The sequence below is a fragment of the Gigantopelta aegis genome, chromosome 14, assembly GCF_016097555.1.
Source record: "Gigantopelta aegis isolate Gae_Host chromosome 14, Gae_host_genome, whole genome shotgun sequence".
Taxonomy (NCBI): domain Eukaryota; kingdom Metazoa; phylum Mollusca; class Gastropoda; order Neomphalida; family Peltospiridae; genus Gigantopelta; species Gigantopelta aegis.
Window position 1 is genome coordinate 55,571,579 of NC_054712.1, and position 13,986 is coordinate 55,585,564.

The following is a 13,986-nucleotide window of genomic DNA, read 5'->3' on the forward strand; positions in this document are numbered from 1 at the left end:
TCAGGTAGTCTGAGCAAAACAAAAATGTCCGCTAAACTGGTTTATGTGCTTCACGTTAAACCCAATGTCCACGTCGGGAACCAATCGCATAGTCACGCTTGACAGTCAGCCGAGACTTGCACGTGTCAAAAGACATTGTTGCAGACATTAAACAATACGATTACACGCAAGTAAATCTTGATGTATATTTGTGAGAAAAAACACCCCCACCAAATATTGTTCGCATTAATGAATACTCAATTGCTGTTTCGTTTATTTATTTCCGTTGTCTTTGTTAATTTCGCACTCATGCATTTCGCGATCGCGGGAATAAATACAAATTGCGGTTAAACCTACACTGAATACAAATAGTTTACAATAATCACGATATTTGTTTGATAAAATATTATATAAATTTGTTGACTGTGAGGTGACATCTCAAAAGTTAGCTAGATTTTAAAACGACCGTAAAATTGGAATTCATTATCTTTTTAATCAAAACCTTTTGACGTAAATGGATAGTTGTATAACGTGAAGTCATCATTCTTAGGCTACGTATTTTACAAACTGAAATCAACAACAAGCATTTAACACGACGCGGAAATCAATAAAATGGCGCAAATTACGAAATTGTTGGGGTGTGGAATAGATGGGTTATTTTAAAATACAATTAAAAGCAGTTCAAACCAAAATAAAGATTCCTATTTTACAGAAATAATGAGCACTGTTTAAAAAAAGAAGAGTATTGGCTCTCAGATTTTCATTAATGCCATAGGCCTTAGAATTTTGGGTGTGATTGCAGAGGGCATTGGCTTCCAACTCTGCATATCTCCCATCACCTACTGAAAAATCAAAGTAATATATTAACTGCCCCTAACCCCATTGCTGTCTTTGATTTTGATCGGGGATAATTTTGTTATTCAGATGTACATTTGTATTCCAGTTTGTACATAATTAGCTGAAAAAGATACAAGTTTCATATTCATATATAAATACTCTATACAGTACTACACAAAACAATTTTGGCTAAAACATTTTCATTATGGCAAATAAAAATCCCATTTGGCAATTATTTTGGCAACAGGTATTTTTAATCTTGGATGAGTTCATCAAGTATTATGACTGTGACAGCCCAAGTGAGATCGAACCACCTCTGTGGATCCATTCAGCTGATTGGGTTGTTTCTCGTTCCAACCAATGCACAACAAACGGACAATAGCTGTGGTATGTGCCTTCCTGTCTGTGGGAAAGTGCATATAAAAGATCCCTTGCTGCATTAGGAAAAATGTAGTGGGTTTCCTCTGATGACCGGCCTCGGTGGCGTCGTGGCAGGCCATCGGTCTACAGGCTGGTAGGTACTGGGTTCGGATCCCAGTCGAGGCATGGGATTTTTAATCGAGATACCGACTCCAAACCCTGAGTGACTGCTCCGCAAGGCTCAATGGGTAGGTGTAAACCACTTGCACCGACCAGTGATCCATAACTGGTTCAACAAAGGCCATGGTTTGTGCTATCCTGCCTGTGGGAAGCGCAAATAAAAGATCCCTTGCTGCCTGTCGTAAAAAGAGTAGCCTATGTGGCGGCAGCGGGTTTCCTCTAAAAACAGCGTCAGAATGACCATATGTTTGACGTCCAATAGCCGATGATAGGATAAAAAATCAATGTGCTCTAGCGGCGTCGTTAAATAAAACAAACTTTACTTTCCTCTGATGACTACGAGTCTACTAAATGTTTGACATCCAATAGCCGATGATTAATTAATCAGTGTGCTCCAGTGGTGTCGTTAAACAAAACAAACTTTTTTTCAGCCTAAGCGAAGATGACTGTTGATAAATAATGTTAAAAAAGAAATGAAACTAAAGTGATAAGTAATGATAATAATAAAAACATTTTAAAGACAGTTCAAAATTATATTCATAAAATGTTTTATGAAATATGTGGCCAACCAAGAGATGATGTTGGGTGACCAAACTTCAGCTACTGGTTGCCCACTGGGCAACTATCACAATTTCACATTTGTGCACCCCTGATGAGACATACAGTATAACGATTAAAGATGGGTGAGACACAGAGTATAATGATTAAAGATGGGTGAGACACAGAGTATAATGATTAAAGATGGGTGAGACACAGAGTATAATGATTAAAGATGGGTGAGACATACAGTATAATGATTAAAGATGGGTGAGACATACAGTATAATGATTGAAGATGGGTGAGACATACAGTATAATGATTAAAGATGGTGAGATATACAGTATAACAATTAACAATGGGTGATACACACAGTATGATTAAAGATGGTGGGGCACACAGTATAATGATTAAAGATGGGTGACACATACAGTATAACAATTAACAATGAGTGAGACACAGTATAATGATTAAAGATGGTGAGACACACAGTATAATGATTAAAGGTGGGTGAGATATACAATGTAACTATTAACAATGGGTGAGACACACAGTATAATGATTAAAGATGGTGAGACACAGTATAATGATTAACAATGGGTGAGACACACAGTATAATGATTAAAGATGGGTGGGACAGAGAGTATAATGATTAAAGATGGTGAGACACAGTATAATGATTAACAATGGGTGAGACACACAGTATAATGATTAAAGATGGGTGAGACATACAGTATAATGATTAAAGATGGGTAGGACATACAGTATAATGATTAAAGATGGGTAGGACATACGGTACAATGATTAAAGATGGGCGAGTCGCACAGTATAATGATTAAAGATGGGTGGGACACAAAGCATAATGATTAAAAATGGTGAAACACATAGTATAATGATTAAAGATGGTGAGACATAAAGTATAATGATTAACAATGGGTAAGACACACAGTATAATGATTAAAGATGGTGGGACACACAGATTAAGATAGTGAGACACACAGTATAATGATTAACAATGGGTGAGACAGAATATAATGATGGTGAGACATACAGCATAATGATTAAAGATGGGTGAGACACACAGTATAATGATTAATGATGGGTGAGACATACAGTATGATGATTAAAGATGGGTGGGACACACACTATAATTATTAAATATGGGTGAGGCATACAGTATAACGATTAACAATGGGTGAGACACACAGTATAATGATTAAAGATGGGTGAAACAGAGAGTATAATGATTAAAGATGGTGAGACACAGTATAATGATTAACAGTGGGTAATACAGTATGATTAAAGATGGTGGGACACACAGTATAATGATTAAAGATGGGTGACACATACAGTATAACAATTAACATTGGGTGAGACACACAGTATAATGATTAAAGATGGTGAGACACAGTATAATGATTAACAGTGGGTAATACAGTATGATTAAAGATGGTGGGACACACAGTATAATGATTAAAGATGGGTGACACATACAGTATAACAATTAACAATGGGTGAGACACACGGTATAATGATTAAAGATGGTGAGACATAGTATAATGATTAAAGGTGGGTGAGATATACAATATAACTATTAACAATGGGTGAGACACACAGTATAATGATTAAAGATGCGTAGAACATATGGTACATTGATTAAAGATGGGCGAGACATACAGTATAATAATTAAAGATGCGTAGAACATACGGTACAATGATTAAAGATGAGTGAGACACACAGTATAATGATTAAAGATGGGTAGGACACAAAGCATAATGATTAAAGATGGTGAAACATAATATAATGATTAAAGTTGGTGAGACATACAGTATAATGATTAACAATGGGTGAGACAGAATATAATGATTAAAGATAGTGAGTCATACAGCATAATGATTAAAAATGGGTGAGACACACAGTATAATGATTAACGATGGGTAGGACACACACTATAATTATTAAAGATGGGTGAGGCATACAGTATAACGATTAACAATGGGTGAGACACAGTATAATGATTAACAATGGGTGAGACACAGTATAATGATTAAAGATGGTGGGACACACAGATTAAGATGGTGGGACACAGTATAATGATTAAAGTTGGGTGAAACATATAGTATAATGATTAACAATGGGTGAGACAGAATATAATGATTAAAGATGGTGAGACATACAGTATAATGATTAAAGATGGGTGAGACAGAGTATAATGATTAAAGATGGTGAGACACAGTATAATGATTAACAATGGGTGAGACACAGTATAATGATTAAAGATGGGTGAGACATACAGTATAATGATTAAAGATGGGCGAGACATACAGTATAATGATTAACAATGGGTGAGACACAGTATAATGATTAACAATGGGTGAGACACAGTATAATGATTAACAATGGGTGAGACAGTATAATGATTAACAATGGGTGAGACACAGTATAATGATTAAAGATGGTGAGACACAGTATAACGCTTAACAATGGGTGAGACACAGTATAATGATTAACAATGGGTGACAGTATAATGATTAACAATGGGTGAGACACAGTATAATGATTAACAATGGGTGAGACACAGTATAATGATTAAAGATGGGTGGGACAGAGAGTATAATGATTAAAGATGGGTGAGACATACAGTATAATGATTAACAATGGGTGAGACACAGTATAATGATTAACAATGGGTGAGACACAGTATAATGATTAACAATGGGTGAGACACAGTATAATGATTAAAGATGGGTGGGACAGAGAGTATAATGATTAAAGATGGGCGAGACAGAGTATAATGATTAAAGATGGTGAGACACAGTATAATGATTAACAATGGGTGAGACACAGTATAATGATTAAAGATGGGTGAGACATACAGTATAATGATTAAAGATGGGCGAGACATACAGTATAATGATTAAAGATGGGTAGGACATATGGTATAATGATTAAAGATGGATGGGACACAAAGCATAATGATTAAAGATGGTGAAACACATAGTATAATGATTAAAGTTGGTGAGACATACAGTATAATGATTAACAATGGGTAAGACAGACAGTATAATGATTAAAGATGGTGGGACACACATATTAAGATGGCGAGACACGCAGTATAATGATTAAAGATGGTGAGACATACAGTATAACAATTAACAATGGGTGATACACACAGTATGATTAAAGATGGTGGGGCACACAGTATAATGATTAAAGATGGTGAGACATACAGTATAACAATTAACAATGGGTGATACACACAGTATGATTAAAGATGGTGGGGCACACAGTATAATGATTAAAGATGGTGAGACATACAGTATAACAATTAACAATGGGTGATACACACAGTATGATTAAAGATGGGTGAAGCACACAGTATAATGATTAAAGATGATGAGACACACAGTATAATGATTAAAGGTGGGTGAGATATACAATATAACTATGTGTATGTGATATTTTTCAGATCACATACTTTAAGAATTTGATAACTTTGTAAATTAGATGTAAATTAGTCGAGGTCTCGGCACTAGATTTATTGACATTTAAGCAAAAGTACTTGGGTGACACTCCATGACTGACGTATGCATTCATAGTCATCAAATAAAAACATTTCAATGGCAATTTGACACTGAAAGCTGTCCAGTGTTCAGAAAACAAAAAAACGTTAGGCATAACTTTATTTTGATGTAAGGACATCCAAAATGATATCATTCGAGTTTAACGTCATTTCCATTCAAAAATTCACCGCGCCACATATTCTTACGTCATTTGAATATTTAGTAATGGCGGACTGGAATTAAAGTTGCGTGTACAATTTACAAAAACACGTTGTATTAAGCTTGAGCTTATATGATAACGAGATTATTACCCTCGTGTATTTCGGTACCGTCATAATCATATATTAGGAATAAAAATAATGTATTATGCTCGCATAATACACTTTTTATACCTAATATATGATACTGACGATAACGAAAAACACTCTGGTAATAACCTCTATTTATAAAATAAATGTATGGCAATGCCCCCAGTATTCGACCACTTAAGAAAGAAAGAAATAGATCCAAATTTTGTTTTTGCATTATTCTATTTTGTACTCGCCAATTGGCTACTACTTCACCTGTAAACAAAACTTACTCGCAAATGTGAGTGTTTTACTCGCAGTGTAGAGCCTGATTATATGTCTGTTTTGCTAAATTAATTTAACAATGGTGCAATGCATTATTCAAAGGCCTTAAAAAACCAGATCCCAATTATGATTAAATTGTGTGACTTTTCCCTATTCCCATCAGATATGTGACCCTGCTGTCAATTACTATATAAATCCCTGCAATGTACACAATAGAGAATTAAATGGTTTCCATTTGAAAGTCTGTCCCGGGTCAGGTTCCGAGTCAAGCCCCTGGCTATCCAGAGACTTGCTCGAAACCTTCGTGGTAAATGAGCATGATAAAATTATCCGCTCTGCTCCATTTAAAAAGGCAATGAACATAATGTACATAATGGCAATAAGTGTTTAAGTGTTTATGTGTACATTCAATATTAAAGGCACATATCCTAGTTTTAGCCCGTAAAAATGGACACTAAGTTTGTTTAATTTACAAACCTGCAACATACATTTGGATACGGTTAAAACAGAGAGAAGCTAAAGTCTGTGGTGTTTAAACATGGAAATGCCATCTAAAAATACCTATAGCTTGTCTCAATACTGGTAACCATTTATTCTCTGATGAACATGCGTTTTTAGAATTATGAAAAATGCATTTTGGGGTGTTGCAAAAACCTGGGTGACCAGAACCACTTCAGGTGAATGCAAATTAATATTCTAACTAATAAAATGTAAGTATGTGTAATCTAAAGGATCAAAAACAGCTTTAATAGTGACAAATGTGTTGTAGTGTTTAAAAACTAGGTTCTGTCACTTTAATAAACAACTGTAATATGGATTATAATCCACAGTGAATTACAAACTTAACAATGTAGGGGTTGAAATTTAGTTGGTGGTTTTTTCCCCCACTATTCCAAAGAATAGTGAATTTTAAGAAAAACTATTCCTTCAGAGTCAGGGTGTGCACTTTACGGTCGCCCGATCGCCCATGGCAAGTCAAAATAGTGTTGGGCAAGTCAAAATCTTATCACGTGTCGCCCACCTGGCGACCGAAAATTGCCACATATTGTATTATGTATCAAAATGCAAATAACTAATCTTTGTAAGAGATCAGAAAGTTATTTTTTATTCATTGTTTTCGACTGGTTTCCTATTAATATCTGCACAACCAAACCCATATAGGACATAATAGCAACCACTTGCCCCGTCTATCGAAAAATCTAAAACCATTTGGAATGCCTCGGCCGGTTTTGATTTTGTATTAGGAAAACCTCTGCCACGTAAATGTATTCATAGGTTGAATTGGAACACCTTGGCCATGTCCGTCTTTACTTTCCATTTAGTTACAATCGGAATAACTTGTCACATTCCGCTACATTATGATTTTGTTTATGAGCCTGAGGTTTTCCGAAGTTACATTGTGTTGGAATGTTTTCATTTCTTATGGAATATACCGAGTCTACTATACCAAACACCCAATCGTCACTGCGAATGATGTCAAAGACAGCTATCATTGCCTGTGCACGTGCGAGTGTTGTGGGAACTTCTAATTAACTGAACTCTTGACAGGTCACTTACGATGAGTCTGTGTAGATTTCTAAACAGTCAGGTTTTGTAATTAGATCCCTGTTTGATATTGGCTCACATTAATGAATGATACTAGCTCACATTATTGTATGATATTGACACAATATTCTACTACGTTGTTATAGTGATTTACTTTGTATGGTTTAGAAATATTGTTGTTATCGTTATTATCCATTTCATAATTAAATAGTGATTATGTCTTTAACTTGTGTTGTGTGTTTATTTCTCTAGTGGATGTGATTATTGTTTGTATAGATTGCTGTCAGCTTAGTAATTGTTTTTAAATTCCTCGTCATATGGCCATAAAAGCACCTTATTCATTCCAAGACCGAGCCTTGGTAAAACATTCCAAATGTTTGATTGTGTGGGTCCCATGACAACATAATAATTATATTTTAATTACAACAGTTTGTAATAAAACTAAAACAAGTTTTGTGTTATTATTGTTTGTATGATAAGATAACATGTTTTTAGAGTGCAATTTAAGTAAGTTCTTTTTTTAACGAAATTCAGTCGTGGGCCATTCAAGAGTTGTACAGACGAGTCAAAGTGTTGCTGTGAGTGGCCCAATCAGTGCATATGCTGCAGAGTATGTACCATCCTATAAAAATTGCACAACAAAATAACTGTAGGCATGTACGATGCTGCTCACCTAACCAGTTAGCTTGTTATGTTATGCTACGCAAAACACCGCAACAATCAAGCGAGTATGTCAGTGTATGCAGCAATGAAAACTAGAATCGAACTAATGTTTGCTGGAATTGTCTGCCAGCATAAATGACTGCTAGATTCAGTTCGGTCTAAAATAATGACCAATAGTACTTATTCACTCACAGAAATAAAATGGATTGTAAGACAGATCTTCAAAAACATTCAATGCATAGTTGTGTCTGTTGGCTAACATAATACTTACTTTACCCTCGTTTGACACAAAACAGTGAGTTCACACAACAGTGAGTTCACAGGTTAAATATTGTGCATATGCAATGTGACCAAGCTGGTCACAACTTTCCAGAGTTGCAAGATCTGGACAAAGCATTCATTTTTTTTTTTTTTTTTTTTTATTATTTTATTTTTTTTACTATTAATACTTTTTTCATTAAAACAAAGAACAGCACTTTTATTGGTTTTATTAATAATTATGTGGTCACAGTAAGTGTCAACAGTAAATAATGGTCGAAAAATTTCAAGTAATTACAGTTCTTACCTCCTAAGTTTTAAAAGTACCTGTCCAATCTTAGCATTTAGCTAACAACTCATATAAAATAGTTTGACAAAAACTTTTGAACAAAGGTCAAATATCCCTACTGTTGTGGCTCTCGTTGCTATCACCCCACCCCCACCCACATTCCTCTGATTGCACCTCGGACAGACAATACCAAGACATTACTACCAAATGATAAAATCAACGTATCTATGTGAAGTAGTGCTAGGTGCACATTAAGGCAATAATTTTCTTAAGAACCATAATTTCTACGTCTGTTCAGATTACCACTGAAGGGGCGAGATCCATCAAGTTGGTAGATCATTGGCCTGAAGTGCTTCAGGATCGAACCACAGCAGTGGATTCACTCTCTGAATTTTGTTTCAGGTCCCAGCCAGTTGCACCACTACTGGTATAACAAAGACCATGGTATGTACTGTGTGCTGTAGCCCGAGTATAGATTGCCGAGCTTTGCAATTGTTGTGACGGAGTGTCACGAAGCGTAGCTGAATGTGGGTGCTGTCGGGTTTCTTTCTGTAGTAAGTGTATTAGTGATTAATATGTGGATTTTTTTGTATCACTTAACTCGAAAATGATTGATGTAAAGGTATTTGACGTCAAACATAGGATTGTTGTGGTATTAGAGCGGGACTCGTTGCCTACCGTTTGGTAGTCAGGAATTGCCAAAAAAAGACATAGGTTGGTCTCTGACTGTAATGAGAGCGTGTTTATGTCCAAATGTCCGTCTAGCTCTCTTACAGTCAGAGTACTCGGGCTATGTGTGCTGTTGTGTTTCTAGGAAAGTGAATATAAAAGATCTCTTTCTGGCAATCATGGAAAATATACTGTAGTGATTTTCCTCTAAGATTGTAGTAAAATATTACCAAAAGGTACGACATCAAATAGCCAATGATCAGTAAAATTAATGTTCTCCAGTGGGTGTCGTTGTGCTGGGCGCACATTAAGTCAATAGTTTTCTAAACCAAACTTTCTACGTCCCTTCGGACTAGTCTAGTCGTCGAACAAAAAACACTTTAACAGTAACTTTGATGTACACAGAAATTATTATTATTAAAAAATACTTACTTTTCACCAGATTCGTCTACAGCATGTATGTAAAAATATCTCACAGGAACGAAGAAATCGGACTTCAAACCGGGTCCCCATACCCGGGTCTTCTTGGGACTAACGATTCTGTCTTCACTGGCCACGCCCACTTTTATTAAGACAACAGTGCAGATAAAACATGCAAAGATCACACCACATAGATGATCTATTGGCCTCATTTCACTTAATTATTTTAAAACTGATGTCGAAACAAGACATCGAAACGAATAACACTAACTATCTACCACGTCTGACATCCAACACGATAAATACTCTTCAAACACATGGCATCCTGCCGTAGTTAACCAATCATGTTGCGTTTCACATGGGTGACCGTGATAAACAACAAATGGGACAGGTCCTTTCAAACATAACAGTAACATAGCAATCGAAACATTGCGGCCAATTCCGGTGTGGCATGACGTATGGGTCGCCGTGACATACGGCGCGGTGAATACATTTGACCAATTAGAACTCAGCTAAGAAATTACGTCACAGGTTTTCCCAACCTGTCAATTTCGGCGTGACAAATGGCCCGGTCTTGCGGATTTGTTGTGATTTTATCGAAATTAGGTAACAAAGAAATTAAAGTTGTTATATTTCGTTATTACTTCATTATGCTCCATATATAAATATATCAGAGGAAAAGCAGCTCTATACAGTTTAGAGTTTATATATTGTTGAAATACTTTTTGAAGTGTTGTTTACATTACGTTTCTATTCACTTCAGGAAGTTACTGCTCGAAAGAAACTGTGACTGTGAGCTTTACTGATTGGCTTTGCAATGTTGTCTTAATTATATTTTTCTAAGTTGTTAAACAACAAAATATTGTTGTTATAACATGAAGCTTAGCTACTCGGGCTCCAATCCAAGCCAAGATGATTTGAGAGGACAAATTCAGGGAGAGAAACTCAAACTGCTCGAAAGAAACTGAGCTTTATTGATTTGGCTTTGCAGTATGGTCTTACTTATATTTCTATAAGTTGTTAATCCACAAAGTCTTGTTATTATAACACAAAGCTTAGCTACTCCATCTCCAATCTAAGATGGTTTCAGAGGACAAATTCAGGAAATAATCATTGTAAATCAAAGGAAATACTGTAGCGAGATATAAAGGGTGTAGTCTTTTTATCCTTTGTCATAAATATGTTTTTATTGGGTGAAGTTAAAAACGAAATTCAGTTAATTTTAGGCAAACTATAGTTAGAGATAATCCATTAATCTCCTAGTGATTTCACTGCAATTAATGACTTGGCCATCCAAACATTTTTTACCTTTATAAAAAAGGCTCTCAACACATCCTGCCATACCCTCTATATATCATTCCAATTTTGTTTGAGATGAAGTCAGACGTGAGTCCGTGCTCTCTTGAGTTACCCCCCCCCCCCACCTGGGGGGACTGATAGCAACATATGGAATGTTGTTGGAGTACCGCGTCGCGTACACCGGGTCACGGGCAACCGTGACTTTGGTGTACGGCGACCCGGTCCCAACCAAGACTAGGAGGACGAGGAAGAAGAGGAGAAACCTGCCAGGAACGGTTCGGGGGGGGCCAACCCCGGTGGCTAAACCACCGGCAGCGGCTCCTTCTGCTTCGCCGTCTCCTGGAGTTTCCACCGGATTGAAGGAAGGGAAGCCAGTTCCGACCGGCCCAGCTCCCGCTCCGGAGGCGGTCCGAGACGAGGCTAGCATTACTAGGACTCCGGCTCGTTCCAGCACTTCGCCTCTCCACACTATGGATAGCATTGACGTGTCGCCGATTTTACCGGTGTCACCAATGGCTATCCCGGACCGACAAGGAGCTGTTGGGAAGCGCAAGGCGGAGGTGGCGACCCCTATATCAACCTCTAGAACTCCACCGAAACAACCACCGCCACCACCAGAAGGTGCAGAGTCCGGCGAATCCATGGACTCCTGGACTCTGCACGGGAAACTGGACCGCCGTTTCTCCAAGTGCGCTGTCGTCGATGTCCTGGACACCAAGCACCTCTTGGCAGCGCCCCGTTGCCGGAACTTTGAGGATATCCCCAACACAGACGGCGAATACGAGATGCACCCGGTGACCTTTAAGGATGGGAGATCGGCTGTGAGTATTACTCATCACCTGGACAACCGCTACAGCCAGGCTCTACTGTTTGCCGAGATGGACAACATATCAATTCATCGCCTGATGAAGAAGGTGTTCCGCAAACAGTATCCTGTGATCACTAGACTGCTAGCGAAGCCGGATATTCACCAGCTGATCCCCCATCTGGACACCAGGGTGTGGCTCTCCTCCCCCTAGTCAACCTCTACCTCCGTGAGTACTAACCTCTTTTATTGGGCTAGTTAGACTTTAAACGTTTTGGAAGCAGTTCTAAATTCTTATGTTTATTTTTTTATAAATAGTATAAACGCATTTTATTTTGGCGCCCGTTCAATTGCTCAAAATCACCTTAAAACTTTTCGGCCGAGCAGTCTTAACCATTTTTGGCTAAAATTTTACAGTCCAGACATGTATCGGTATGCAGTACTCTTTGTAAGCTTAGGTAAAAAACAGGCTTCACCGAGGAATCGAAATTCAGCCAATCAGAACACGGCTCCCACTCGGTGTTACTTCAAGTTTATGAAGTGTCTGCTATTTGGTCCGCGCTCACTAAATGGCTTTTTTCCAAATTCCGCCCACCTCAAACTTACCCCCCCCCCCCCCCCCCTGCTCCGGAGTCAGTCACTGGCGAAGTCAGAGGCTAATCCCGAAGTGGGCGTGCCTGAACCCTAGTGGATAGGGGCACGTAAATATAGTTGCCCGTTACCCTCTATATATTTTTATGCAAGTATTCTGTCACACACGTGCTATATAAAAAAAAAATTCTCAATTATGTCACTACAGGTAGAAACACCACCGCCACATTCCAATGCTGACAATCGGTCACTGTATATTTTTTATTACTTGAAGGAAGGAAAACATCACCCAGATGTAACTGTCGGTCACCAAAGTGGAATCAGAAAGGCCGTTAAAAAATATTCCATTAAAGGTATGTTTTTGATTATTCCTCAAATCATATTTATCTATCAGCTACAATTCCTAAATATAATTTGTTAGATCTGCTTGTAGGATATCAGTATCCTGTTATAATATTTTAAAAGCCTGATGATAATAAAATAACTTAAATTACTTGTACGTATATGCAGATCTATATTTCATCCATGCAGGCCATTTGTCATGGTGCTGTGCAGGACCATGACATATGGCCCTCTGCTTTATAATACTATATATCCATGTAATAAGTTTATAACATACTTATAATAACAAGAAGAAACATGTATAATGTAATTTGAACTAGACATGACATGACATGGCTTCTTATTATAGTAATAAAATAACTTAAATCACTTGTATGTATAAGCAGATCTATATTTCATCCATGCAGGCCATTTGTCATGGTGCTGTGCAGTACCATGACATATGGCCCTCTGCTTTATAATACTATATATCCATGTAATAAGTTTATAACATACTGTAGGTAGGTAGGAACTTTTTATTATTTATTTATTTTTAATCGAATCAGACCAGAAAAGTGTAATCAGCAAAGGTGTTCTGAATCTAGTTTGCTGATTGCAAAAAATCAGGGATCTTGATTTAAAAAAAAAAAATTGCTTCAAAAAATTGCAGGGTCACTACATAAAATTAGGGTAGATCAGGAAACTGGAGAAACATTTTTTTTTAAAAGCCTGATGATAATAAAATAACTTAAATTACTTGTACGTATATGCAGATCTATATTTCATCCATGCAGGCCATTTGTCATGGTGCTGTGCAGGACCATGACATATGGCCCTCTGCTTTATAATACTATATATCCATGTAATAAGTTTATAACATACTTATAATAACAAGAAGAAACATGTATAATGTAAGGTATAATATAATGTAAGGTGTTCTGAATCTAGTTTGCTGATTGCAAAAAATCAGGGATCTTGATGTAATTTCATCCATGCAGGCCATTTGTCATGGTGCTGTGCAGTACCATGACATATGGCCCTCTGCTTTATAATACTATATATCCATGTAATAAGTTTATAACATACTGTAGGTAGGT

General features: G+C 37.1%; 2 protein-coding genes across 4 annotated transcripts in view; one reads left to right on the forward strand and one right to left on the reverse strand.

Annotated features, from left to right (window-relative positions):
- LOC121388593 (protein O-glucosyltransferase 2-like) overlaps window positions 1–10,223 on the reverse strand; it is a 63,641-nt gene extending 53,418 nt beyond the window's left edge. The window contains exon 1 of the mRNA XM_041519996.1: window positions 9,886–10,223. Coding sequence (XP_041375930.1) covers window positions 9,886–10,085 — 200 coding nt within the window. The 5' untranslated portion in view covers window positions 10,086–10,223. The remainder of the gene's footprint in view (window positions 1–9,885) is intronic.
- Window positions 10,224–10,361: 138 nt separating this feature from the next.
- LOC121388936 lies at window positions 10,362–13,437 on the forward strand. 3 transcript variants are annotated; one of them, XR_005960024.1, is made up of 2 exons: window positions 10,362–10,479; window positions 12,777–13,437. XR_005960024.1 is itself a non-coding variant. In XM_041520484.1 (2 exons), exon 1 carries the CDS (start codon window positions 11,325–11,327, stop codon window positions 12,189–12,191), a length of 867 nt encoding a protein of 288 aa, XP_041376418.1. In that variant the 5' UTR covers window positions 10,860–11,324; the 3' UTR covers window positions 12,192–12,206; window positions 12,777–13,437. The 3 variants fall into 3 exon arrangements, 2 of the variants coding, with proteins under 2 accessions (XP_041376418.1, XP_041376419.1); XM_041520484.1 differs by lacking the exon at window positions 10,362–10,479 and adding an exon at window positions 10,860–12,206; XM_041520485.1 differs by lacking the exon at window positions 10,362–10,479 and adding an exon at window positions 10,860–12,206 and having other exon boundaries at window positions 12,843–13,437.
- The last annotated feature ends 549 nt before the right edge of the window (window positions 13,438–13,986 follow it).